At 44.1% G+C, this 26182-nt stretch overlaps 1 protein-coding gene across 1 annotated transcript in view; it reads right to left on the reverse strand.

The window, feature by feature from the left end:
* LOC139565333 (alpha-1-syntrophin-like) overlaps positions 1-26182 on the reverse strand; it is a 69750-nt gene that overhangs the window by 40321 nt on the left and 3247 nt on the right. Inside the window, exon 2 of the mRNA XM_071385564.1 lies at positions 10582-10767. Coding sequence (XP_071241665.1) covers positions 10582-10767 — 186 coding nt within the window. The remainder of the gene's footprint in view (positions 1-10581; positions 10768-26182) is intronic.

Raw genomic sequence — 26182 nt, forward strand, 5'->3', positions numbered from 1 at the left:
TTGTTGATGTGTGCAGAGGGTCCCTGGTTCGCGCCCGTGTCAGGGCGAGGGGACGGTACTAAAGTTATACTGTTACATTGATGCTGTTGACCCGGATCACTGGTTGCTGCGGAAAAGGAGGAGGTTGAAAGGGGGGTGAGTGTAACGGATGTGAAATGGCTAGCTAGTTAGCGGGTACGCGCTACTAGCATTTCAATCAGTTACGTCACTTGCTCTGAGACTTAAGTAGGGTTTCCCCTTGCTCTGCAAGGGCCGTGGCTTTTGTGGAGCGATGGGTAACGACGCTTCGTGGGTGTCAGTTGTTGATGTGTGCAGAGGGTCCCTGGTTCGCGCCCGTGTCGGGGCGAGGGGACGGTTTAAAGTTATACTGTTACATTGATGCTGTTGACCCGGATCACTGGTTGCTGCGGAAAAGGAGGAGGTTGAAAGGGGGGTGAGTGTAACGGATGTGAAATGGCTAGCTAGTTAGCGGGTACGCGCTAGTAGCGTTTCAATCAGTTACGTCACTTGCTCTGATACCTACTAGTAGTGTTGCCCCTTGCTCTGCAAGGGCCGCGGCCTTTGTGGAGCGATGGGTAACGACGCTTCGTGGGTGTCAGTTGTTGATGTGTGCAGAGGGTCCCTGGTTCGCGCCCGTGTCAGGGCGAGGGGACGGTTTAAAGTTATACTGTTACATGGACAACGCATCACCGGGGGCAAACTACCTGCCCTCCAGGACACCTACACCACCCGATGTCACAGGAAGGCCATAAAGATCATCAAGGACAACAACCACCCAAGCCACTGTCTGTTCACCCCGCTATCATCCAGAAGGCGAGGTCAGTACAGGTGCATCAAAGCAGGGACCGAGAGACTGGAAAAACAGCTTCTATCTCAAGGCCATCAGACTGTTAAACAGCCACCACTAACATTTAGTGGCCGCTGCCAACATACTGACTCAACTCCAGCCACTTTAATAATGGGAATTGATGGAAATTATGTAAAAATGTACCACTAACCACTTTAAACAATGCCACTTAATATAATGTTTACATACCCTACATTACTCATCTCATATGTATATGTATATACTGTACTCTATATCATCTACTGCATCTTGCCATCTTTATGTAATACATGTATCACTAGCCACTTTAAACTATGCCACTTTATGTTTACATACCCTACATTACTCATCTCATATGTATATGCTGTACTCTATACCATCTACTGCATCTTGCCTATGCCGTTCTGTACCATCACTCATTCATATATCTTTATGTACATATTCTTTATTCCCTTTACACTTGTGTGTATAAGGTAGTAGTTGTGGAATTGTTAGGTTAGATTACTTGTTGGTTATTACTGCATTGTCGGAACTAGAAGCACAAGCATTTCGCTACACTCGCATTAACATCTGCTAACCATGTGTATGTGACAAATTAAATTTAAAAAAATTATTTTATTTTTATTTTTCAAGGGCCCATCGACAGACTTTTCACCTTGTCGGCTGGGGTATTCGAACCAGCAACCTTTCCGTTATTGGCCCAACGCTCTAACTGCCAAATGAGGGATACAAAGTATATTGAAAGCAGGTGCTTCCACACAGGTGTGGTTCCTGAGCAATTCCTAAGCAATTAACATCCCATCATCCTTAGGGTCATGTATAAAAATGCTGGACATTATTTTCGCTACCATGGCTATGCCCCCATCCACAGGGCATGAGTGGTCACTGAATGGTTTAATGAGCATGAAAACGATGTAAACCATATGCCATGGCCGTCTCAGTCACCAGATCTCAGCCCAATTGAACACTTAAAGGAGATTCTGGAGCAGTGCCTAAGACAGTGTTTTCCGTCTCTATCAACAAAACGCCAAATTATGGACTTTCAATCACTGGCGTAAATTAGTGTCGCATCCCTCCAATAGTTCCAGGCACTAGTAGAACCTATGCCAAGGAGCATTGAAGCTGTTCTGGCTCGTGGTGGCCCAGCTCCCTATTAAGACGCTTTATGTTGGTGTTTCCTTTATTTTGGCAGCTACCTGTCTATGCACTGAGTCTACAAAACATTATGAACATCTGCTCTTTCAATGACATAGACTGACCAGGTGAATCCAGGTGAAAGCTATGATCCTTTATTGATGTGACTTGTTAAATCCACTTCAAATCACTGTAGATGAAGGGGAGTAGACAGGTTAAAGAAATCTGTTTAAGCCTTGAGACAGGCGCAAGAATTGCAACGCTGCTAGGTTCACGCTCAACAGTTTCTGTGCGTATCAAGAATGGTCCACCAGGCTTCAATATTAGCAAGGTATTCTTAATGTTTTGTACACTCAGTGTATATAATAATATTTGTCATTACACTAATAGAGTGCCTTTTGGGTAGTGTAACTTTGTGACAAATAACTTTTTATAATTTATCTGTCATAAAGAGCACATGTTCAACTTCACAACAACAAAAAATGTCCCATCTCAAGAGGTTAAATTAAGAAAAATTACTATGAAAGTCACCATAAAAGTGACACGGTTGACAGTATCAGGGTTGACGATTTCATCTTAAATCAGCCTTTACTGCTCTTGTGACAGGGGGAATGGAAGCTTTGAACATGTTACATTTTTTTGTTGCCTATCTATCTATGGGAAACAAGGTTGATATGTTATGCTCGACGTGCTCAGTTTTCCACCACAAAACACTAGAAAATGGTAGAAAAAGAGTAGAACCAGCTCACCTGCTTTTACACTATGCTTTGACTATAAATGTTCAATGTTTTATTTTGAAAATAATAACTTAAAAATAACGTTAGCCAACTTTTGGCTAGCTCTAATGGTACATCAACTGGCGAAAACTAGCCAAGTTTATTTACTTCTGTTGAAACGGGACAAAACAAAGGCTACAAAACATTTCTATACACACAACAGCTGTTTGATACTGCTACTTGACAGATAGCTAGAGGATAGAGCTGGCTGTGGTAGCTACAGAACTTCAGTCGAGAGGGGATGAAAGATTAGCTAATGTTACATGTCAGTTACACTACTAGCTCAGCACTGGGAATAAATGCTTTTTTTCTGTTAAGTCAAACAGCAGTTACCTTGGCAGCCAAATAAAGTCAAATAAAGAGTAGCCAGTTTCTGCTCTGCTTGCTTTTACAACTCGGAGAAAAAGCTAAACACACACAGACAGCAGCTGCCTCTGTTCAACTCTCCTGTGCCAGTCCTATAAGGCAGCCTTTCAGAAGCTTTGCCTTCACACAGCCTGTCTGAATGCTCTGTGGCGTCCGCCTGGTCCTAAATCCAGCTATCTGAAACAGCCAAACAGCTTAACCGACTGCTCTGAAGCGGCCTCATGGTCCTAAAGCACACCGACGGCACTTTTTGTATCACAGCGCCACAATAAAATTGGGGGGGGGGGGACAAAAAAGCAATTTCAGAATGTGGGGGGGGGGGGGGGGTCATGTCCCCCAGTACCCAGTTAAAGTTGTGCCCCTGGATGTATGTGATCCAACTGTTAGTGTTTTATCAAAATGTACACTCATAATGTCTGAAGGACATAAAGGGACTCTACTGATGGAATGACACATTGATATGTCTATGGGTCAACATAATAAGACATACTAATAGACACAATAGACTTTTGACCAATTTGTTAGAAGGGGCTGTTGTGATGACATGAAGGCACAGGCATCAGTGATTTTAACTCATGGCACACATCTCTCCATAGACAAACTCAGCCAGCATGAGTTAAGGAGTTCTTGTGAAGAACTAGGCCTCTGTGAGTGGGTAGGGTGGGGGCACTGGTCCTTAAGGGGTTTGCCTGCTTGGAGGGGGTATGGGGGTTCAGGGGGCCCCTGGCCCCCAAAAGCAAACTTCACACTATGGAAGAAAAATGGTTAAGGTGAGTTGTAATTTAATTGAACCATTTTCTTTTGTGGTACTAATCTACATATGAGCCTGACCAAAATGTGCACTCAGTCCAGAACGTCTTTGGGAACAGGACGTGCAAATCTTTCCCCAGGCCGGTGGTCCGACCATGTAAACACATACTGTAGAGACCCGAGGATCCCAACCCCAATAAGGTTTTGGAGCTAGTTGTTGTTGTCAGTGGCACACCACTAGTAGAAGTAGTCAATGTACTCATGCTAATTATCTTCTTACCAATTACTTTACCTCTTTGCACCTGTTTTTCTAAAAAATTATTAATCATTGAGGACAGACCAAAAAGTTAAGTGAAGGTTAGGAGAAAGAAAACAGTATCATGTTTTAGCTTTGTTTTTGGTGTTTTATTGCAGAAATAAATTATGTGGTGCAAACACTTAGTAAATCTGGCCCTGTTTCATTCTACTTTAGCCAACTCCTGGCCATGTGGTTGTCATGACTACACCACAAAATACAATTCTGATGTATACTCTAAAGGCAAAGCTGTGTTGCCCAAGTCTTACAGAATTCCAAATTAATTAACATAATTTCAATGGATTTCCTGAATGCACTGAGTCTAAATGTCATTGACCCTCACCTAACAAGCAACCAACCAAAGATCTGACTAAAAGGTGGCAAAAGAACAGTCTTTATCCCTTTATAGCAAAGTAAGTCACGTGGGGCGACTTACTTCGATATCAAGAGATGACTGGAGACTTGTGCTAAATACCTGTGTTCTCTGTTTGTCTGTTGCCAGTTCGTTTTGTTTCGTGAAACCTACCAGGGATTTCCCCCTTGCGTCTCTCTGTTCTAGTTCTGCCCGGTTTTGACCATTCTGCCATGAGCCTGCCTGTCGTTCTGTACCTTGCCACACCACACTGGATTATTGACCCCTACCTGCTCTGACCCTGAGACTGCCTGCCATTCTGGACCTTTTTCACCCTCTCTGGATTACTGACCTCTGCCTGCCCTTGATCTGTCATTTTCCCTACCCCTGTACTAGTAATAAACTTTGGTTACTTCGACACTGTCTGCATCTGGGTCTTACCTGAAACGTGAAAGTTATTTAAAAAAAAGAGTCTGCATGACTTGGTTCTCTTCACAACCATACACATATTATGCATAGCTAAATAACAGGCTATTATTCCAATTATTATTAATCAAATCAAGACTCAAACACATGCAGGACTGCCCCATCCACAAAAGCTCTCTTTCTTCTTATTACTTGGGAGCTAGGCTGGGCCGTTGAGAAAACAGTAGGTTTTTTACCTGCTACACTGGAAGCGTAACTGTTACACTGGAAGGGTAAATCTTTTGACCAGCAAGAGCAGTGCTTGAGCCACTTTATCAAGGGTTCTCGGGCCTGAGCTGCGTGTAGAAATGTTGAAAATGGAACCAGAGCAGCGCAAGAAATGAATAGGGTTATCTCACAGACTGCAAAAGTTACACGTCTAGTGTAGCAGGCCAGATAGGACAACTGACTTCGTCCACTGACCTAAGTTCAGTAAAAGTTTGAAACAAACAGAGCCTTCTATAAAAGCGCCTCTGTGTGGTCATTAGTCACTTTCTGTGTATGGAGTTGAAAGACAGCTGGACATTTCACCTCTGGCGATATCATGTATCAACACCTTGGGCACTACAATGCCAGAGGAGAGGACTAGTTCAGGGAACAAAGCATGGTGGTCCTTCAAAGGTTAGCGGTTAGCTCCAATTAATTTGTGGGGGGGTAATACCGTAACTGGCTCATCAGCCATTTTGTTGGCACCATCCTTGGTTGCTTTGATGTGGACCACTGAGATAGTGTCATCGAGTTTCATCAGCCAATTTATTTTGATTGACAGGCTAATTAACCAGAAAACCTCTGACAAAACAACCTATGTTTGTCAGCCTGTAGTGATCCGTGTGGCGTTGCTTAGCAGGGAGCTTAACAATTCCCTGTAAACATTTTATATTTTTAACCCTTTAGAAAACCATTCTGAAGAGGAGGTTAGCAACTCTCAAACAAATTCATGTTTATGTATTCTTGCTGTTGGTAAGAAGTTAGAACCAGCCAGTCACTAAGCTTACAGTAAAGCTACAAGCCTTGCTAAGTTGATTACATGTTAGCAGAGGTTAGCCCTGCCGCACGAGAGCTAGGGTCAGGTTAGCTCCGGCTGTTACCTCACACAAGGCTGCGTGGGCACAAAACTGGCACCCAACTGCCAATTAATCAAATTGCGCTGCCTTACTGGCAACCTCAAAAGGAAGAAAAATAGGTAGGACAGCTGCGTGTGCCAAGATGCGGAGGCTCAATTACTTTAGGGAAATATAACAGGCGAGAAATGTCGAAAAAAAGATCAATGTAAAGTCTGCAGCACTGCCCATGTGTCATAAGCCCTGGGGAGTTCTGGCTTTTCTCACTTCGGCCTTTGGAAAGAACAGGAACGTCGGGATGAGAGGAATTACCACAGATCCTATAGTGCTTCCCGGTTTCCCAGCCTTCAGGGATTGGGATATGCAGGGAAGGGGAGGGAGGGGTGGACATAGTTGCTCGCCATCACCTGTTGCTTCAGTGAGGGAGTTTGGCTGTGGCTGCAGTTGAAGAACTCTGAGAAGAACATGGAGGACCAGGCGGGAATTTGGCACTGTGGGAAGCTGTGTATGTCACAGAGATGCTTGACCCCCTCAGCCTTATTTGTTGGACAAAACACACTTGGCTAGGCCATATTAGCATCATTGTCATGTGGACTGAGAAACACACACACATTTTTGGCATGAACACACATACACACTAAACTACTCATAAGGCACACATGCACACACACATTTTTGTAAACTACTCAGAGGCACATACTTGCACACACACACTCTCTCTCTCTTACACACACACACTCAAATAAAGAGGAACACAGAGGGACTTTTCAAGTGCCCGATTAGTTCGAGGAGCGCAGGGTTGTGGTTGTAATAGCTCCAGAGTTATTTGTCATTGCCTTGTCAGTGTAATGCTTCAATGGTCGACATTTTACAGCCTGGTCTACACTGTCCTCAGAGCCCCATTAGCTATGTGTGAAGGCAGGCTGGGCCGCTCTGTCAGTCGTGACCAGTGTGCCTCGTTAAATGGCTTGGCAGTGGGCACCAGCACATTTCACCCACGGATTTACTGCCATTGCCAGAGACTGGTCCAGTAAAATTCAACTGAAAGTTAGCCTGACAAAGGCCCAGCGCACTAAAAAACTTTTTTCCCCTGAAATTATGAAAATTATGATAATACCCCTTTAGTGTAAGAGTTGTTTGAAAAGACCGCCTGAAATTTCATCTTGTTTTGGTGGGATGGAGTTTTGGCTTGCCTGGTGACATCGCCAAGTGGTAAATTAGTTAACAGATCAATAAGAAAATGAGTTCCAAACCTCAATGCAAACAACAGCTAGTTTTCGGTTTTCCCCTCCCCACTCAGACCACTCCCAGACAGTCCTAGGAATCTATCTTTGCTCGGAAGCTATTTTTATTTATTTTTGACCATAAAAAACCCCAGTATGGTACTTAATTGCTACCCAGAAATGATTTGATATTGAGATTAAAAAACGGCTGCATTGGCATCACACACATGGTTATAGTTGAGGAACAGTGCTGCGATTGCCAAATTTTCTCACACTTTCTCGCTACTTCCCCATCCGTTGGTCTCTACTGAATACATGTACCGGTAGGCTATGTTTATTATCTCATTAGCAGTAACCAAGGCTACGTCCCAAATGGCACCCTATTCCCTATGTAGTGCACTAAGTAGGTAGTAGCGGGCCTTTTGGGACACAATCCAAAACCTTTTCACACGGTGGGCTATGTAGGTACCACCTATGGAGCTGAAGCTTACTGGTCTGGTGGGATTTAGGGAGAGCTCTTCCCTGTCCACCACCTTACCCTAGAAGCCTCGCATTCTGCCCCACGCCACAGCACATGGTGCACCATCAGCAATCTTGCCCGCCCAACCTCCCACAAAGACACACTAAAAACTGCACAAACCTGTGTATGTAAGCTGTATGTACACACAGACACACTTTGTCTCTATCTCCTATCCATGCCACGGTGTCACCTCACTGCCACCCAGCCACCCCCTGTGACACCCAGTTAGGCCTGGTTGCCATATGGAGCATGCTTCCATCCTTCCTCTCCACAGGATGTTGGTGGCACCTTAATTGGGAAGTTCGGGCTCGTGGTGATGGCTGGAGCTGAATGAATGGTATCACACACATGGTTTCTATGTGTTTGATGCCATTCCATTTGCTCCATTCCAGCCATTATTAAGAGCCGTCCTTCCCTCAGCAGCTTCCACTGTTCCCCTCTCTCCCCCTGGTTCACTCTCACTGTGTGGGAACGGTGCCTGGCTGGCTATTGGCAGCCATGAATGCAGTCTCAATAAAGTAGTCTATGTTATATAGTAGTAAGAATATATCGTATTATATTATATTATATTGGATATATTGCAGGTGTGTGCCTATAGTGATAATAGGGTGTGGACACAAAGTATGCCCACATCAGGGGACCCCCCCCCCTCCCTCTCTCTCTCACACACCCTGTTAACTCAGATAGGAAATGAAAGCCAGCTGCGGCTTACTGATTTTATCTGTGATGCTTTGCTGTTATCTGTATCTGACCTTCTCAGGTGTTTATGCCGCCGAGTTGGACTGGTTCTTCCATTTCCACGTTGACGGAGGAATCACGGGAATACACCGAAGAGCCTTTCTACTCTCCGCTGAAACCTCTACACTCCTCACATATCTGTGAGTAATGTAATGTAGTAATGTTTGCCCATTATGCCATTTGTCTTAGGCTACATTATCATCACATTATCATCACGAACTCGGTGGTACAATAATCGACAGTAACATACCACAAGCTTGAAATAGGGATATCTGTTGCAAATGATACAAATCACATGAGCGCCATTAAAAACATTCATTAGGCATAACAGGTAAACAACACATATGCCTGTTTTTGAATCTAATACCAATTCTAGACGTAATTCGTTCTAATAAAACAGTCACGCTGTGGTCAAATGCTCAAGTAGAATTATAACGGCTCATCATGAGGTGTTTGAGCTAAATGTGTGGAAGTGATGTCTTTGTATTTAGTTCAGCACTCCATTTAGTGAAGTGATTTAAATACTCCCGACAATAAAAACGTTCCCAAAGATGCCATATGGAGGGGCTTTCACGATCAAGATGATCTGATTGAACTCGATGGAAAGCTATGGAAGTTCGTTGTTAAGAGGAGCACAGAGGCAGCGTACGAGTACTTCTCTTTCTTTTCCAAGTCATAGAAGTCAGACTGTTATCAAAGGTGCCACGCTAATCAAATGCCACATCGCCATGACATCAAACAGCTTCTCTGTTGTGAACTCTACAATTCAACAGAACTACCTACAGTTTAGCGCTGTTGTTTACAAACTGGTGGATAATGCCGGTGCTGCAGGTGCAATTCCAGACACAACAAAAGCCTCTCAATAACCTCCACCACTGCAAAGTCCCGAAACCTCTCGACTCATTTGCTGCCACATCTGTTCCTCAGTGTGAGTTAACTATGAAATGATTTCTGACATTAATGATCACAGGCCTGGTGGATGAGTTGTCTGACATCAATGCTTTTCTAGTGTTGACAGGGCAGAGGGATTTAGAGTGATTTCATCTGCTTGACTGCCGGGCTGTAGAGCACTGTAGCATTGTGGGACTTAGCCGTAGGGTCTGAAACATTTCCTCTGACGGTCTGTCTCCCTCACATCAATAAACTGGTTTATCCACCCACTGTATACTGTATGTCTCAGTGGGCGATCTAGACTGGACTGGAGAGGTTGGTGGTTTACATCCTAACTAAACATTACAGAAATCCACTCAAAACTATTCTTGTGGATATTGTGCTCCCCTTCTAGAGCATTAGCACAATCTTAATCAATTTTGTAGAGCGTAGAATACCAGCTCTGACCAATGATGTGCATTTTCATTATGTACATAAAAGATTGGGAGAGAACAGCTGTCATGCAATCGATGGACAACATGAAAGCCTTCTATTAATCCCACTCCCTGCAGCTAAAGACCTCATCTCCAATTCAATACTGTCTGTTTCCCTTCACCTGCTGTGGGCGCTGCCTGGCCTGTGTAACAGACAGAGAGCAGTGAACCTACAGGATCCCCTCCAGGACTTTCTCCACATCTCTCCCCCGCAGTGCCGACCGGCAGCCTAGAAGTCTCCAGAAGTTTCCCGATTTATGACAGGATCTCATTTCGGGATGAAACAGTTACAGAACTAATGAAACTGAGTGGATTGTCAGTTTATCCAAGACGTTTTGATGGGTTCTGATGAGATTTGCGGCAGCCATTATTTTTGGTTCAATAGGATCGACTCTGATAAGCCCGCTCTACGGCCCCCAAAATAAAACTACGGACCGCTCTATCTCAGTGTTCTTAGAGGCTTTTCCTCTAGGTGAGACCTTTCTATTTCTTGGCAGTTGTTCGCTACTTACTGTTCACTCACTTACAATTCATCTTGCTTCTAATTCACTGAAGGAGAAGGAATCTACCTCATGGCTATAAGAGAACCAAAGCAGTACACACCATGCAATTCATGGTTTGAACCTCTACACCAGTGTCGATAATTGACCTGGTCACGCTAGAACAATTCCTGGAACACCGGCCATGCCTTAATATCCTGGTGTTGCTTACCCTCTAGGATGACTTCTTTGCCCGTCTTCTTCAGGGCCTGCACGGCCTCGTCGTGTGTGGCGTCCCGGAGGTCGGCGCCGTTGACCGACAGGATAGCGTCACCCACGTACAGGGCCTCTGTCTGGTCAGCCGCCAACCCCTTGAAGATTTTCGAGATGAGAATGGGCATTTTGTTCTCTTTTCCACCTGTAAAGTAGGCCGTCATTGTAAGATAAGAATTTGTTCTTAACTGACTTGCCAAGTTAAATAAAGGTTCAATCTAAAAAAATATATAAAGTAGAGCACATGGCATTGGCTCGGTTCATATCAATGAGACACAGTACGCTTCACGTACAAACTACAAAACCAGATGGTTACAGGGCTTAGATTGTGCATGAATATAAAATATTGTGGTCTACAGGATTAGAATACATACTCTTTATCCTAGGGCTTAAAGTAAGTCCCTCCCCACTGGGCACATTAACATTTGGTTGAGTTGTCAACTAATGTGAATTCAACGTGAAATTAACAAAACATTTCACCATGTCATTGGATTTAGGTTAAAACTTTTTGAAAAAAATGTTGATTCAACCATTTTTTGCCCAGTGGATCTGATACTAGTGACTAACATTTGAGGTGTATCTTGGGAATCTTAGAAAGTTTGTTGAAAGTTGTTTAAGAGAAAGGAACGTAGCAATGCACAAGGAAAGTTTTGCTCCATGGGTGTAGGTACTCTTGAGACTGACTAGATTGACTGACAGAACAGAGTTCATAGTAAGTACATAAGACTGCATCACTCGCGACAGTGCTCAACGGTTTAATTTGAAAAGCTGAGCAAGGGACTGGTTTCACATTTAGACTGCAGTTGTAGAGAATACGAGGACACCAGTCATCCACTTTGCCCGGCTGCAGTCCCTTCTCTCTAACAGGATAATGAAGGTCAGTTCATAGGCTGATGAATCTGCCCATTCCAGAGGGCCCTTCGTGGGAAATATTGTCAATAATGTCAAGTGCCAGTTGGGTCTCGGCCTTGGGGTGGCTGAGAAATGTTCCGAAAGAGGATTAAATCAAATTAACTCCGAATATATATTTCAAAGGTTGGCTCCCACGGGCGATTCTACGGATTTAATTCATGCATCGTCTTCTGAGACTAGAGCCAGGTGCCCTAAATAAAAGATGCCGGGGCTGACACACCCATGCATCTCAATCACAGTGGCATCGCCACAGACTGCGACTCCCTCCGCTGTCAACATGATCTATGCCTTTTCTGAGTGGGGCTAGCGTTGCACGCCAGTGTGACATTTGATGGTTGTTTGATCAGTGATTGAGATGCAGAAATTATGGCCACCAAATTGAGATTCTGACGCCTGGTGAATTGTGTGGGAGGCGAGAGCAGAAAAAATCCTCAGTGATTCAATTGATAAAAATAGAACTACCAGATAATGTAATCCCAGACTGTAACATCACCAAATCGAAATCACCAAGGAACAAACTCCAAATAGACTTTTAGATTAGATCATGAACAAATCATAGACAATATGCAATATTGGGCTATATGTCATAAACTACATTTAAGCCAATCAACTTGAATATGTGAAATTCGAAAAAAGAAATCACACTTCTCTTATTATTTTTTTGTCTGAATCATTTCCAATCCCCCCTATATATTTTTTGTAAATATATATACAGTATACACAGTACCAGTCAAAAGTTTGGACACACCCACTCATTCCAGTTTTTCTTTATTTTTACTTTTTTATACATTGTAGAATAATAGTGAAGACATCAAAGCTATGAAATAACACAAATGGAATCATGTAGTAACCAATTTTTTTTTTTTATCAAAATATATTTTAGATTCTTCAAAGTAGTCACCCTTTGCATTGACGACAGCTTTGCACACTCTTGGCATTCTCTTAACCAACTTCACCTGGAATGCTTTTCTAACAGTCTTGAAGGAGTTGTCTTGGCTGTGTTGGCTGCTTTTCCTTCACTCCGCGGTCCAACTCCTCCCAAATCATCTCAATTGGGTTGAGGTTGGGTGATTGTGGAGGCCAGGTCATCTGATGCAGCACTCCATCACTCTCCTTGGTCAAATTGCCCTTACACAGCCTGGAGGTGTGTTGGGTCATTGTCCTGTTGAAAAACAAATGATAGTCCCACTAAGCGCAAACCAGATGGGATGGCGTATTGCTGCAGAGTGCTGTGGTAGCCATGCTGGTTAAGTGTGCCATGAATTCTAAATAAATCACAGACAGTGTCACCAGCGAAGCACCCCCACATCATCACAACTCCTCCATACTTCACGGTGGGAACCACAGGACAGATTTCCCCCGGTCTAATATCCATTGCTCGTGTTTCTTGGCCCAAGCAGGCCTCTTCTTCTTATTGGTGTCCTTTAGTAGTGGTTTCCTTGCAGCAATTCGACCATGAAGGCCTGATTCACACAGTCTCCTCTGAACAGTTGCTGCTGAGACGTATCTGTTACTTGAACTCTGTGAAGCATTTATTTGGGCTGCAATTTCTGAGGTGCAGTTAACTCAAATGAACTTATCCTCTACAGCAGAGGTAACTCTGGGTCTTCCTTTTCTGTGGCGGTCCTCATGATAACCAGTTTCATCATAGCGCCTGATGGTTTTTGTGCGACTTCGTATTATATGTTACGAATTTTCAAAACGCACAATAAGTTTTAATTTTGCAAAATGTATAATATGTTACAAATTTGCAAAATGTATGATATGTAACAAATTCTAGCTAGGTGTTTAATGTCAGCTAGCTAGCTAACATTAGCTAGGCTAGCGGTAAGGGTTAAGGTTAGAGTTAAGGTTAGGGTTATGTTTAGGAGTTAGGTAAAATAGTTAAGGTTAGGGTTAGGGGAAGAGTTAGCTAACATCATAAGTAGTTGTAAAGTGCAATGAACAAAAATATAAATGCAACATGCAAAAAATTCTAATATTTTTCTGAGTTACAGTTCATATAAGGGAATCAGTCAATTGAAATAAATGAATTATGCCCTAACCTATGAATTTCACATGACTGGGGATACAGATATGCATCTGTTGGTCACAGAGGAAAGGAATCCAAGATGGCGTAGCAGTCAGATGTCCTTTGTCCTCGTCCTGTCCCGTGTATATATTTTTTATATATTTTTCTTCGCATTTCTTTTTATATATATATTTTTTCTTCTTAAAAACTCAACTTCAAAACACTCTCCTGCAACCTACCTCACCAAATGTGGTGCGGATGTGTTTTTTTTTTCTCCTCAAAGGTATTATTCACCTCGTATCCGAAATCTACAACAGAAGCTAGCCAGAAGTTAGCCAGCTCACAAGCTAACGTGAGTAGTTCAGCTAACCACAGCTAGCGCTTATCAGCTATCCTTTAGCTCGGAAAACTATTGCCAGTTTTGTACAACGCGACTCAGACCAGAGCATACCAGACCTATTTTCTCTCCATATCCCCGGATTTTTACCGCAAGCTCTGGACATTTACACCTGGATCTTGCAGCTAACTAGCTGCTATCCGAGTGACTATTGGCTAACATCAATTCCGGAGCAAACACCAATTATCCCGGAGCTAGCCAGCTGAAGAGTTCCATCAGCCACTCCTGGGCTACAATCACCTATCCGGACCCGTTTTACTGCCGATGCGGAGCCCCACCGGGCCTTCACGACTGGGATACCGACGTTATCTGCCCGAGGGAGTTATTCATCTAGCCAGAAGTTAGCCAGCTCACAAGCTAACGTGAGTAGTTCAGCTAACCACAGCTAGCGCTTATCAGCTATCCTTTAGCTCGGAAAACTATTGCCAGTTTTGTACAACGCGACTCAGACCAGAGCATACCAGACCTATTTTCTCTCCATATCCCCGGATTTTTACCGCAAGCTCTGGACATTTACACCTGGATCTTGCAGCTAACTAGCTGCTATCCGAGTGACTATTGGCTAACATCAATTCCGGAGCAAACACCAATTATCCCGGAGCTAGCCAGCTGAAGAGTTCCATCAGCCACTCCTGGGCTACAATTACCTATCCGGACCCGTTTTACTGCCGATGCGGAGCCCCACCGGGCCTTCACGACTGGGATACCGACGTTATCTGCCCGAGGGAGTTATTCAACTGGCCCCTCCATCGCGACGTAACCTGAACGCCCATATGCTAACTGCGGCCCGCTAATCGTTAGCTGTCTTGAGCATATCGGCTGCTATCTGAACAGGTCTATCGAACAATCTTACGCCGCGGGCTAGCTTAGTGGAGGCCTCACTGCTCCATCTACGGCTGCCCCCTGGACACTATGATTTTATTTATTTATTTATTTTATTTTACCGTTATTTTACCAGGTAAGTTGACTGAGAACACGTTCTCATTTGCAGCAACGACCTGGGGAATAGTTACAGGGGAGAGGAGGGGGATGAATGAGCCAATTGTAAACTGATCACTTGGCTACATAGCTGATGCTTGCTTGACTGTCCATTAATTCACGGTACTCCATTCCGTTTATTTGTGTTTTATCTGTCGGCTCTGTGCTTTAACTCATGATCTGTGTGTAGTTAATCCGACCCTCTCTGCTTAGCCGTCTTCATTTTTACCTGCTGCTGCTGTGTTAACTGACTAGCTGCTGTTATCTCACCTGTTGTTTTAGCTAGCTCTCCCAATCAAGACCTGCAATCACTTTATGCCTTATTGTATGTCTCCCTCAAATATCAATATGCCTTGCATACTGTTGTTCAGGCTAGTTATCATTGTTTTGGTTTGCAATGGACCCCGTAGTTCCACTCTCCGTACCTCCGATACCTCCTTTGTCCCACCCCCCACACATGCGGTGACCTCACCCATTGAGACCAGCATGTCCAGAGATACAACCTCTCTTATCATCACCCAGTGCCTGGGCTTGCCTCCGCTGTACCCACGCCCCACCATACCCCTGTCAGCACATTATGCCCAGAATCTATTCTACCACGCCCATAAATCTGCTCCTTTTATTCTTTGTCCCCAACGCTCTAGGCGACCAGTTTTGATAGCCTTTAGCCGCACCCTCATCCTACTACTCCTCTGTTCCTCGGGTGATGTGGAGGTAAACCCAGGCCCTGCATGTCCCCAGTCACCCTCATTTGTTGACTTCTGTGATCGAAAAAGCCTTGGCCTCATGCATGTCAACATCAGAAGCCTCCTCCCTAAGTTTGCCTTACTCACCGCTTTAGCACACTCTGCCAACCCTGATGTCCTTGCCGTGTCCGAATCCTGGCTTAGGAAGGCCACCAAAAATTCTGAGATTTCCATACCCAACTATAACACTTTCCGTCAAGATAGAACTGCCAAAGGGGGAGGAGTTGCAATCTACTGCAGAGATAGCCTGCAAAGTTCTGTCATACTTTCCAGGTCTATGCCCAAACAGTTCGAACTTCTAATTTTAAAAATTAATCTCTCCAGAAATAAGTCTCTCACTGTTGCCGCCTGCTACCGACCCCCCTCAGCTCCCAGCTGTGCCCTGGACACCATCTGTGAATTGATCGCTCCCCATCTAGCTTCAGAGTTTGTTCTGTTAGGTGACCTAAACTGGGATATGCTTAACACCCCGGCAGTCCTACAATCCAAGCTTGATGCCCTCAAACCTCTGCTGTCTTCAATCAAGATCTCAGTGATCACTGCCTCATTGCCTGTATCCGCCACGGGTCCGCGGTCAAACGACCACCCCTCATCACTGTCAAACGCTCCCTAAAACACTTCTGCGAGCAGGCCTTTCTAATCGACCTGGCCCGGGTACCCTGGAAGGATATTGACCTCATCCCGTCAGTTGAGGATGCCTGGTCATTCTTTAAATGTTACTTCCTCAACATATTAGACAAGCATGCTCCGTTCAAAAAATGCAGAACCAAGAACAGATATAGCCCTTGGTTCACTCCAGACCTGACTGCCCTCGACCAGCACAAAAACATCCTGTGGCGAACTGCAATAGCATCGAAGAGCCCCCGCGATATGCAACTGTTCAGGGAAGTCAGGAACCAATACACGCAGTCAGTCAGGAAAGCAAAGGCCAGCTTTTTCAAGCAGAAATTTGCATCCTGTAGCTCTAACTCCAAAAAGTTCTGGGATACTGTAAAGTCCATGGAGAACAAGAGCACCTCCTCCCAGCTGCCCACTGCACTGAGGCTAGGTAACACGGTCACCACCGATAAATCCGTGATAATCGAAGACTTCAACAAGCATTTCTCAATGGCTGGCCATGCCTTCCTCCTGGCGACTCCAACCTTGGCCAACAGCCCCGCCCCCTCCGCTGCTACTCGCCCAAGCCTCCCCAGCTTCTCCTTTACCCAAATCCAGATAGCAGATGTTCTGAAAGAGCTGGAAAACCTGGACCCATACAAATCAGCTGGGCTTGACAATCTGGACCCCCTATTTCTGAAACTGTCCGCCGCCATTGTCGCACCCCCTATCACCAGCCTGTTCAACCTCTCCTTCGTATCATCTGAGATCCCCAAGGATTGGAAAGCTGCCGCGGTCATCCCCCTCTTCAAAGGGGGAGACACCCTGGACCCAAACTGTTACAGACCTATATCCATCCTGCCCTGCCTATCTAAGGTCTTCGAAAGCCAAGTCAACAAACAGATCACTGACCATCTCGAATCCCACCGTACCTTCTCCGCTGTGCAATCCGGTTTCCGAGCCGGTCATGGGTGCACCTCAGCCACGCTCAAGGTACTAAACGATATCATAACCGCCATCGATAAAAGACATTACTGTGCAGCCGTCTTCATCGACCTGGCCAAGGCTTTCGACTCTGTCAATCACCATATTCTTATCGGCAGACTCAGTAGCCTCGGTTTTTCTAATGACTGCCTTGCCTGGTTCACCAACTACTTTGCAGACAGAGTTCAGTGTGTCAAATCGGAGGGCATGTTGTCCGGTCCTCTGGCAGTCTCTATGGGGGTACCACAGGGTTCAATTCTCGGGCCGACTCTTTTCTCTGTATACATCAATGATGTTGCTCTTGCTGCGGGCGATTCCCTGATCCACCTCTACGCAGACGACACCATTCTATATACTTCCGGCCCTTCCTTGGACACTGTACTATCTAACCTCCAAACGAGCTTCAATGCCATACAACACTCCTTCCGTGGCCTCCAACTGCTCTTAAACGCTAGTAAAACCAAATGCATGCTTTTCAACCGTTCGCTGCCTGCACCCGCACGCCCGACTAGCATCACCACCCTGGACGGTTCCGACCTAGAATATGTGGACATCTATAAGTACCTAGGTGTCTGGCTAGACTGCAAACTCTCCTTCCAGACTCATATCAAACATCTCCAATCCAAAATCAAAGCAAGAATCGGCTTTCTATTCCGCAACAAAGCCTCCTTCACTCACGCCGCCAAACTTACCCTAGTAAAACTGACTATCCTACCGATCCTCGACTTCGGCGATGTCATCTACAAAATAGCTTCCAATACTCTACTCAGCAAACTGGATGCAGTTTATCACAGTGCCATTCGTTTTGTTACTAAAGCACCTTATACGACCCACCACTGCGACCTGTATGCCCTAGTCGGCTGGCCCTCGCTACATGTTCGTTGTCAGACCCACTGGCTCCAGGTCATCTACAAGGCTATGCTAGGTAAAGTGCCGCCTTATCTCAGTTCACTGGTCACGATGGCTACACCCACCCGCAACACGCGCTCCAGCAGGTGTATCTCACTGATCATCCCTAAAGCCAAAACCTCATTTGGACGCCTTTCCTTCCAGTTCTCTGCTGCCTGCGACTGGAACGAATTGCAAAAATCTCTGAAGTTGGAGACTTTTATCTCCCTCAACAACTTTAAAAATCTGCTATCCGAGCAGCTAACCGATCGCTGCAGCTGTACATAGTCCATCTGTAAACTACCCACCCAATTTACCTACCTCACCCCCCATACTGCTTTTATTTATTTACTTTTCTGCTCTTTTGCACACCAGTATCTCTTCTTGCACATGATCATCTGATGATTTATCACTCCAGTGTTAATCTGCTAAATTGTAATTATTCGATTTATTGCCTACCTCATGCCTTTTGCACACATTGTATATAGATTCTCTTTTTTTTTTTTTTTCTACCATGTTATTGACTTGTTTATTGTTTACTCCATGTGTAACTCTGTGTTGTCTGTTCACACTGCTATGCTTTATCTTGGCCAGGTCGCAGTTGCAAATGAGAACTTGTTCTCAACTAGCCTACCTGGTTAAATAAAGGTGAAATAAAAAATAAAAAAATTTAAATAAAAAAAATACCTTAAAAAAAGGTAGGGGTGTGGATCAGAAAACCAGTCAATATCTGGTGTGACCACTATTTGCCTCACGCGACACATCTCATTTGCATAGAGTTGAGCAGGCTGTCGATTGTGGCCTATGGAACGTTGTCCCACTCCTTTTCAATAGATGTCCGAAGTTGCTGGACATTGGCGAGAACTGGAATACGCTGTCGTACACATCGATCCAGAGCATCCCAAACATGCTAAATAGGTCACATGTCTGGTGAGTAAGCAGGCCATGGAAGAACTGGGACATTTTCAGCTACTTGCAATTGTGTACAGATCTTTGTGCCATGGGGCCGTGCATTATCATGCTGAAACATAAGGTGATGGCGGCAGATGAATGGCAATGGGACTCAGGATCTCGTCACGGTATCCCTATGCATTCAAATTGCCATTGTTCATTGTCCGTAGCTTATACATGCCCATACCACAACCCCACCGCCACCATGCGGCACTCTGTTCACAACGTGGACATCAGCAAACCGCTCGCCCACACGACACCATACACGCTGTCTGCCATCTGCCCGGTACAGTTGAAACCAGTACCCACCTGTGAAAACCACACTTCTCCAGCATGCCAGTGGCCATCGAAGGTGAGAATTTGCCCACTGAAGTCGGTTACAACACCGAACTGCAGTCAGGTCAAGACCCTGGTGAGGACGACCAGCTTCTGACAGTTTTTGCAGAAATTCTTCGGTTGTGCAAACCCACAGTTTCATCAGCTGTCCGGGTGGCTGGTCTCAGATGATCCTGCAGGTGAGGAAGCCGGATGTGGAGGTCCTGGGCCGGCATGTTTACAAGTGGTCTGCGGTTGTGAGGCCGGTTGTACATACTGCCAAATTCTCTAAAACGACATTGGAGGAGGCTTATGGTAGAGAAATGAACATTCAATTCGCTGGCAACAGATCTGGTGGACATTCCTGCAGTCAGCATGCCAAATTGCAAGCACCCTCAACACTTGAAGACATCTGTGGCGTTGTGTTGTGTGACAAAACTGCAAATTTTTTAGTGACCTTGTACTGTCCCCAGCACAAGGTGCACCTGTGTAATGATCATGCTGTTTAACCTTTTCTCAATACAGTGAGGTGCTGTTTCCACTTTGGAAAATATCGTCTCCAAATTAAACTGCCTCATACTCAATTCTTGCTCGTACAATATGCATATTATTATTACTATTGGATAGAAAACAATCTCTAGTTTCTAAAACCGTTTGAATTATGTCTGTGGGTGAACCATAACTCTTTCTACAGCGAAAATCATGACAGGACATGCGAAGGTCTGAAAACTAGGCTCTGTTCTGAGATCAGTTTAAAACTCTGTATGTGCCCTATGGGTCGAAATGAACTGCACCCGCCTTCCCCTGGATGTTAGTAACCAATGAGAAGTGGAATGGAGTCTCTACGTATTTCTCAGAGTTTATAAAAGGCCATGGAGTGACATGTCCGTTCTTTTGAACGCTCCTCAAGACGCAAGAGAGGACATCAGAATGGCATGCTCAAAAGCTCTCGTTATCGGGCTAAGATATATCCGTCTGTGATTTAATTCGATATAGGTGTTAGAAACATCATAACGAAGTTATTTTAAACCGATTTATATCAGTTTATGCGAGTATATTGCTATTTTCGGAATTTTCGTAGTATTGCGCTTTGAGGATTTGGACATGTGTGTGCCACGTAGCTATTGTTAGCGGCTAGTTCCGAAGTTGAAGGGGACGTTTTACAACAAAGCAACGATTCTTTTGGACAAAGGACACCTTGCCCAAGATACTGATGGAAGCTCGTCCAAAAGTAAGAGCTATTTATGATTTTATTCCGTATTTATGTGGAAAAATGTAAACGCATTTGTCGGCCATTGTTGCGGCACTAGTCTGGCTGTAACGCACACTGTATGTCTAGTAACGTTAATTTTAAAAATCTAACTCAGCGGTTGCATTAATAACTAACGCATCTTTCATTAGCTGTCCAACCTGTATTTTTTTAGTCAATCTAATCGATAAATAATCGTAAACTTAGGTGCCTTTCCAAGATGGCGCCGGCCAGAATGCATGCCATGTTTTGACAGATTACATTGCATAACCACGATTTGTGATGCTAAATATGCACATTTTCGAACAAACTCTATATGCATTGTGTAATATGATGTTACAGGACTGTCATCTGAAGAATTCTGAGAAGGTTAGTGAAAAAATTAATATATTTTGGTGGTGATAACGTTATCGCTCTTTTTGCCTTGAATCAATGCTGGGGTGATGTTAGCTCATGTGGTATGCTAATATAACGATATATTGTGTTTTCGCTGTAAAACACTTAGAAAATCTGAAATATTGTCTGGATTCACAAGATCTGTGTCTTTCAATTGCTGTACGCTGTGTATTTTTAAGAAATGTTTTATGATGAGTAATTAGGTAATACACGTTGCTCTCTGTAGTTATTCTAGTCGCTTTGGTGAGTTTTGTGATAGTGGCTGCAATGGTAAACTATGATTTATACCTGAAAAATGCACATTTTTCTAATACCATAAATATGTTATCAGACTGTCATCTTATGAAGTTGTTTCTTGGTTAGTGGCTATATATATCTTTATTTAGTCGAATTAGTGATAGCTACTGATGGAGTAAAAAAGTGGTGGAGTAAAAAAAGTGGTGTCTTTTGCTAACGTGGTTAGCTAATAGATTTACATATTGTGTCTTCCCTGTAAAACATTTTAAAAATCAGAAATGATGGCTGGATTCACAAGAAATGTATCTTTCATCTGGTGTCTTGGACTTGTGATTGAATGATATTTAGATGCTAGTATTTACTTGTGACGCTATGCTAGGCTATGCTAGTCAGCTTTTTTACTGTGGGGGGTGCTCCCGGATCCGGGTTTGGGAGGAACTAGAAGTTAATCAGCTTCTTGATATGTCATACTTGTCAGGTGGATGGATTATACTGGCAAGGAAGAAATGCTCACTAACAGGGATGTAAACAAATTTGTGCACAAAATTTGAGAGAAATAAGCGTTTTGTGCATATGGAACATTTCTGGGATCTTTTATTTCAGCTCATGAAACATTGGACCAACACTTTACATGTTGCATTTATATTTTTGTTCTTTAGTGTAGCTAAAAAGCAGTAAGTAGTTGAAAAGTTGCTAATTAGCTAAAATGCTAAAGTTGTCCGTTATGAGATTCGACATTCTCGTTATACACCTGCCCATCCACCCCAACCAACCACCCTACTTTCGTTTTGCTTAAGGCAAAACATCGGTCTTATGTAACCATACCAAATGTAACATATAATACTAATTTGAGTGTCTCGGATTTACATTTACGTCTAGTCTATGAGAACGGAAAAGGAGGGCCCCAATTGTGTTTCGCTTTGTTACCCTTGAGGGATACAACCAATGCTTATTCAAACTGACTAACTATTTAACATAAGATTTGTTGCATGAACTGAACATCTGAGTTGTGCACTAATTTCTGCACACCGGTCTACTCCTACCTATCGTACAGTATATGGTGTCAAAACAAACTTTAGGTCTCAAGCCTATCCGGCCTTAAATGCACTTCGGCACTTTGGACCAAACGCAAGGTCGACTCCATGCCTCCCTCCACCGAACCAGGGTAGGCTTCTGAAAATAAACATCCCAGACAGACTGCTCCACTGCCATCAAATAGCTTTCATCTCAGGCCAATGACAACTGCATTCTGGGAGCTTCTTGTCAGCTGTTCGCATTGTGGTGTCAGCTGGCCGCCTCCTGCCTTTTGCTCGCTCTCTCTCGGCTTGACGTGGCAGCGCCACTCTGTCGAGACAGTGGGGAGTCACCGGTTGGTGGTCGGTTTCACTTATTTAAACAGTTCCAATTGATGTTCAAAGCCGCAAAAAAATATATTTATGTCATTAAATGTTTATGTCATTAGGGGGAGTCATTTTGTAAAAGGGGGCTGAAACTAATACAACACCAGCCACAAGCACTTATTTGGCCTGCAATTTCTGAGGTGCAGTTAACTCTAATGAACTGATCCTCTGCAGCAGAGGTAACTCTGTGTCTTCCTTTCCTGTTGCGTTCCTCATGAGAGCCAGCTTCATCATAGCTCTTGATGGTTTTGCAACTGCACTTTCCGGATTTACTGACCTTCATGTCTTAAAGTATTGATGGACTGTCGTTTCTCTTTGAGCTGTTCTTGCCATAATATGGACTTGGTCTTTTACCAAATAGGGCTATCTTCTGTATACCACCCCTACCTTGTCACAACACAACTGATTGGCTCAAACACATTAAGGAAAGAAATTCCACAAATTAACTTTTAACAAGGCACACCTGTTAATTGAAATGCATTCCAGGTGATTACCTCAAGCAGTTGGTTGAGAGAATGCCAAGAGTATGAAAAGCTGTCATCAAGGAAAAGGGTGGATACTTTGAAGAATCTCAAATATAAATATATTTGTTTAACACTTTTTTGGTTACTACATGATTCCATATGTTATTTCATAGTTTTGATGTCTTCACTATTTTCTACAATGTAGAAAAAAATTTAAATAAAGAAAAACATGAGTAGGTGTGTCCAAACTTTTGACTGGCACTGTATTGTCATTGGCTATACTGAGTAATTTTCCTAACCAGCTTTGCGGCTGTTTTAACTGAGCACAGGTACAGTGCCTTGCAAAAGTATTCACCCCCTTGGTGTTTTTCCTACTTTGTTGCATTACAACCTGTAATTTAAATCGATTTTTATTTGGATTTCATGTAATGGACATACACAAAATAGTCCAAATTTGTGAAGTAAAATGAAAAAAATAACTTGTTTAAAAATGTTTAGAAAAATGTAAAACGGAAAAGTGGTGCGTGCATATGTATTCACACCTTTGCTATGAAGCTCCTAAATAGATCTGGTGCAACCAATTACCTTCAGAAGTCACATAATTAGTTAGATTGCACACAGGTGGACTTTATTTAAGTGTCACATGATCTGTCACATGATCTCAGTAAATATACACCTGTTCTGAAAGGCCTCAGAGTCTGCAACACCACTAAGCAAGGGGCACCACCAAGCAAGCAGCACCATGAAGACCAAGGAGCTCTCCAAACAGGTCAGGGACAAAGTTGTGGAGAAGTACAGATCAGTGTTGGGTTATAAAAAAATAACCAAAACTTTGAACATCTTACTGAGCACCATTAAATCCATTATTAAAGAATGGAAAGAATATGGCACCACAACAAACCTGCCACGCACCAGGCAAGGAGGGCATTAATCAGAGAGGCAACAAAGAGACCAAAGATAACCCTGAAGGAGTTGCAAAGCTCCACAGCGGAGATTGGAGTATCTGTCCATAGGACCACTTTAAGCCGTACACTCCACAGAGCTGGGCTTTACGGATGAGTGGGCAGAAAAAAAGCCATTGCTTAAAGAAAGTAGGTACTCTGGTCAGATGAGACTAAAATGTAGCTTTTTGGCCATCAAGGAAAATACTATATCTAGGGCAAACCCAACACCTCTCATCACTCCGAGAACACCATCCCCACAGTGAAGCATGGTAGTGGCAGCATCCTGCTGTGTGGGTGTTTTTCATCGGCAGGGACTGGGAAACTGGTCAGAATTGAAGGAATGATGGATGGAAATTATTGAGGGAAACCTGTTTCAGTCTTCCAGAGATTTGAGACTGGGATGGAGGTTCACCTTCCAGCAGGACAATGACCCTAAGCGTACTGCTAAAGCAACATTCAAGTGGTTTAAGGGGAAACATTTAAATGTCTTGGAATGGCCTAGTCAAAGCCCAGACCAAGGGGGGGCTGAGTCACTGGCTTGCTGGTGCTCTTTCATGCCGTCCCTAGGAGGGGTGCGTCACTTGAGTGGGTTGAGTTACTGACGTGATCTTCCTGTCTGGGTTGGCGCCCCCCCTTGGTTTGTGCTGTGGTGGAGACCTTTGTGGGCTATACTCGGCCTTGTCTCAGGATTGTAAGTTGGTGGTTGAGGATTTCCCTCTAGTGGTGCGGGGGCTGTGCTTTGGCAAAGTGGGTGGGGTTATATCCTTCCTATTTGGCCCACAGTGTCTCCTGACCGCTCCTGTCTCAGCCTCCAGTATTTATGCTGCAGTAGTTTGTGTCGGGGGGCTAGGGTCAGTTGGTTACCTGGAGTACTTCTCCTGTCTTATCCAGTGTCCTGTGTGAATTTAAGTATGCTCTCTCTAATTCTCTCGTTCTCTCTGAGAACCTGAGCCCTAGGACCATACGTCAGGACTACCGGGCATGATGACACCTTGCTGTCCCCAGTCCGCCTGGCCTTGCTGCTATTCCAGTTTCAACTGTTCTGCCTGTGGTTACGGAACCCCTACCTGTCCCAGACCTGCTGTTTTCAACTCTTAATGATCGGCTATGAAAAGCCAACTGAGATTTATTCCTGATTATTATTTGACCATGCTTGTCATTTATGAACATTTTGAAAATCTTGGCTCTCTCTAATTTTCTCCTTCTCTCTTTCTTTCTCTCGGAGGACCTGAGCCCTAGGACCATACGTCGGGACTACCGGCCGTGGTGACTCCTTGCTGTCCCCAGTCCGCCTGGCCTTGCTGCTATTCCAGTTTCAACTGTTCTGCCTGCGGTCATGGAACCCCTACCTGTCCCAGACCTGCTGTTTTCAACTCTTAATGATCGGCTATGAAAAGCCAACTGAGATTTATTCCTGATTATTATTTGACCATGCTTGTCATTTATGGAAATTTTGAAAATCTTGGCTCTCTCTAATTTTCTCCTTCTCTCTTTCTTTCTCTCGGAGGACCTGGGCCCTAGGACCATGCGTCGGGACTGCCGCCCGTGGTGACTCCTTGCTGTCCCCAGTCCGCCTGGCCTTGCTGCTATTCCAGTTTCAGCTGTTCTGCCTGCGGTTATGGAACCGCCACCTGTCCCAGACCTGTTGTTTTTCAACTCTTGATGATCGGCTATGAAAAGCCAACTGAAAATTATTCATGATTATTATTTGACCATGCTTGTCACTTATGAACATTTTTGAACATCTTGGCATAGTTCTGTTATAATCTCCACCCGGCACAGCCAGAAGAGGACTGGCCACCCCTCATAGCCTGGTTCCTCTCTAGGTTTCTTCCTAGGTTTTGGCCTTTCTAGGGAGTTTTTCCTAGCCACCGTGCTTCTACACCTGCATTACTAGCTGTTTGGGGTTTTAGGCTGGGTGTCTGTACAGCACTTCGAGATATTAGCTGATGTACGAAGGGCTATATAAAATAAAATTGATTGATTGATTGATTGAATCCAACTGAGAATCTGTGGTATGACTTAAAGATTGCTGTATACCAGCGGAACCCATCCAACTTGAAGGAGCTGGAGCAGTTTTGCCTCAAAGAA

The sequence above is a fragment of the Salvelinus alpinus genome, chromosome 2 (assembly GCF_045679555.1).
Source record: "Salvelinus alpinus chromosome 2, SLU_Salpinus.1, whole genome shotgun sequence".
Taxonomy (NCBI): domain Eukaryota; kingdom Metazoa; phylum Chordata; class Actinopteri; order Salmoniformes; family Salmonidae; genus Salvelinus; species Salvelinus alpinus.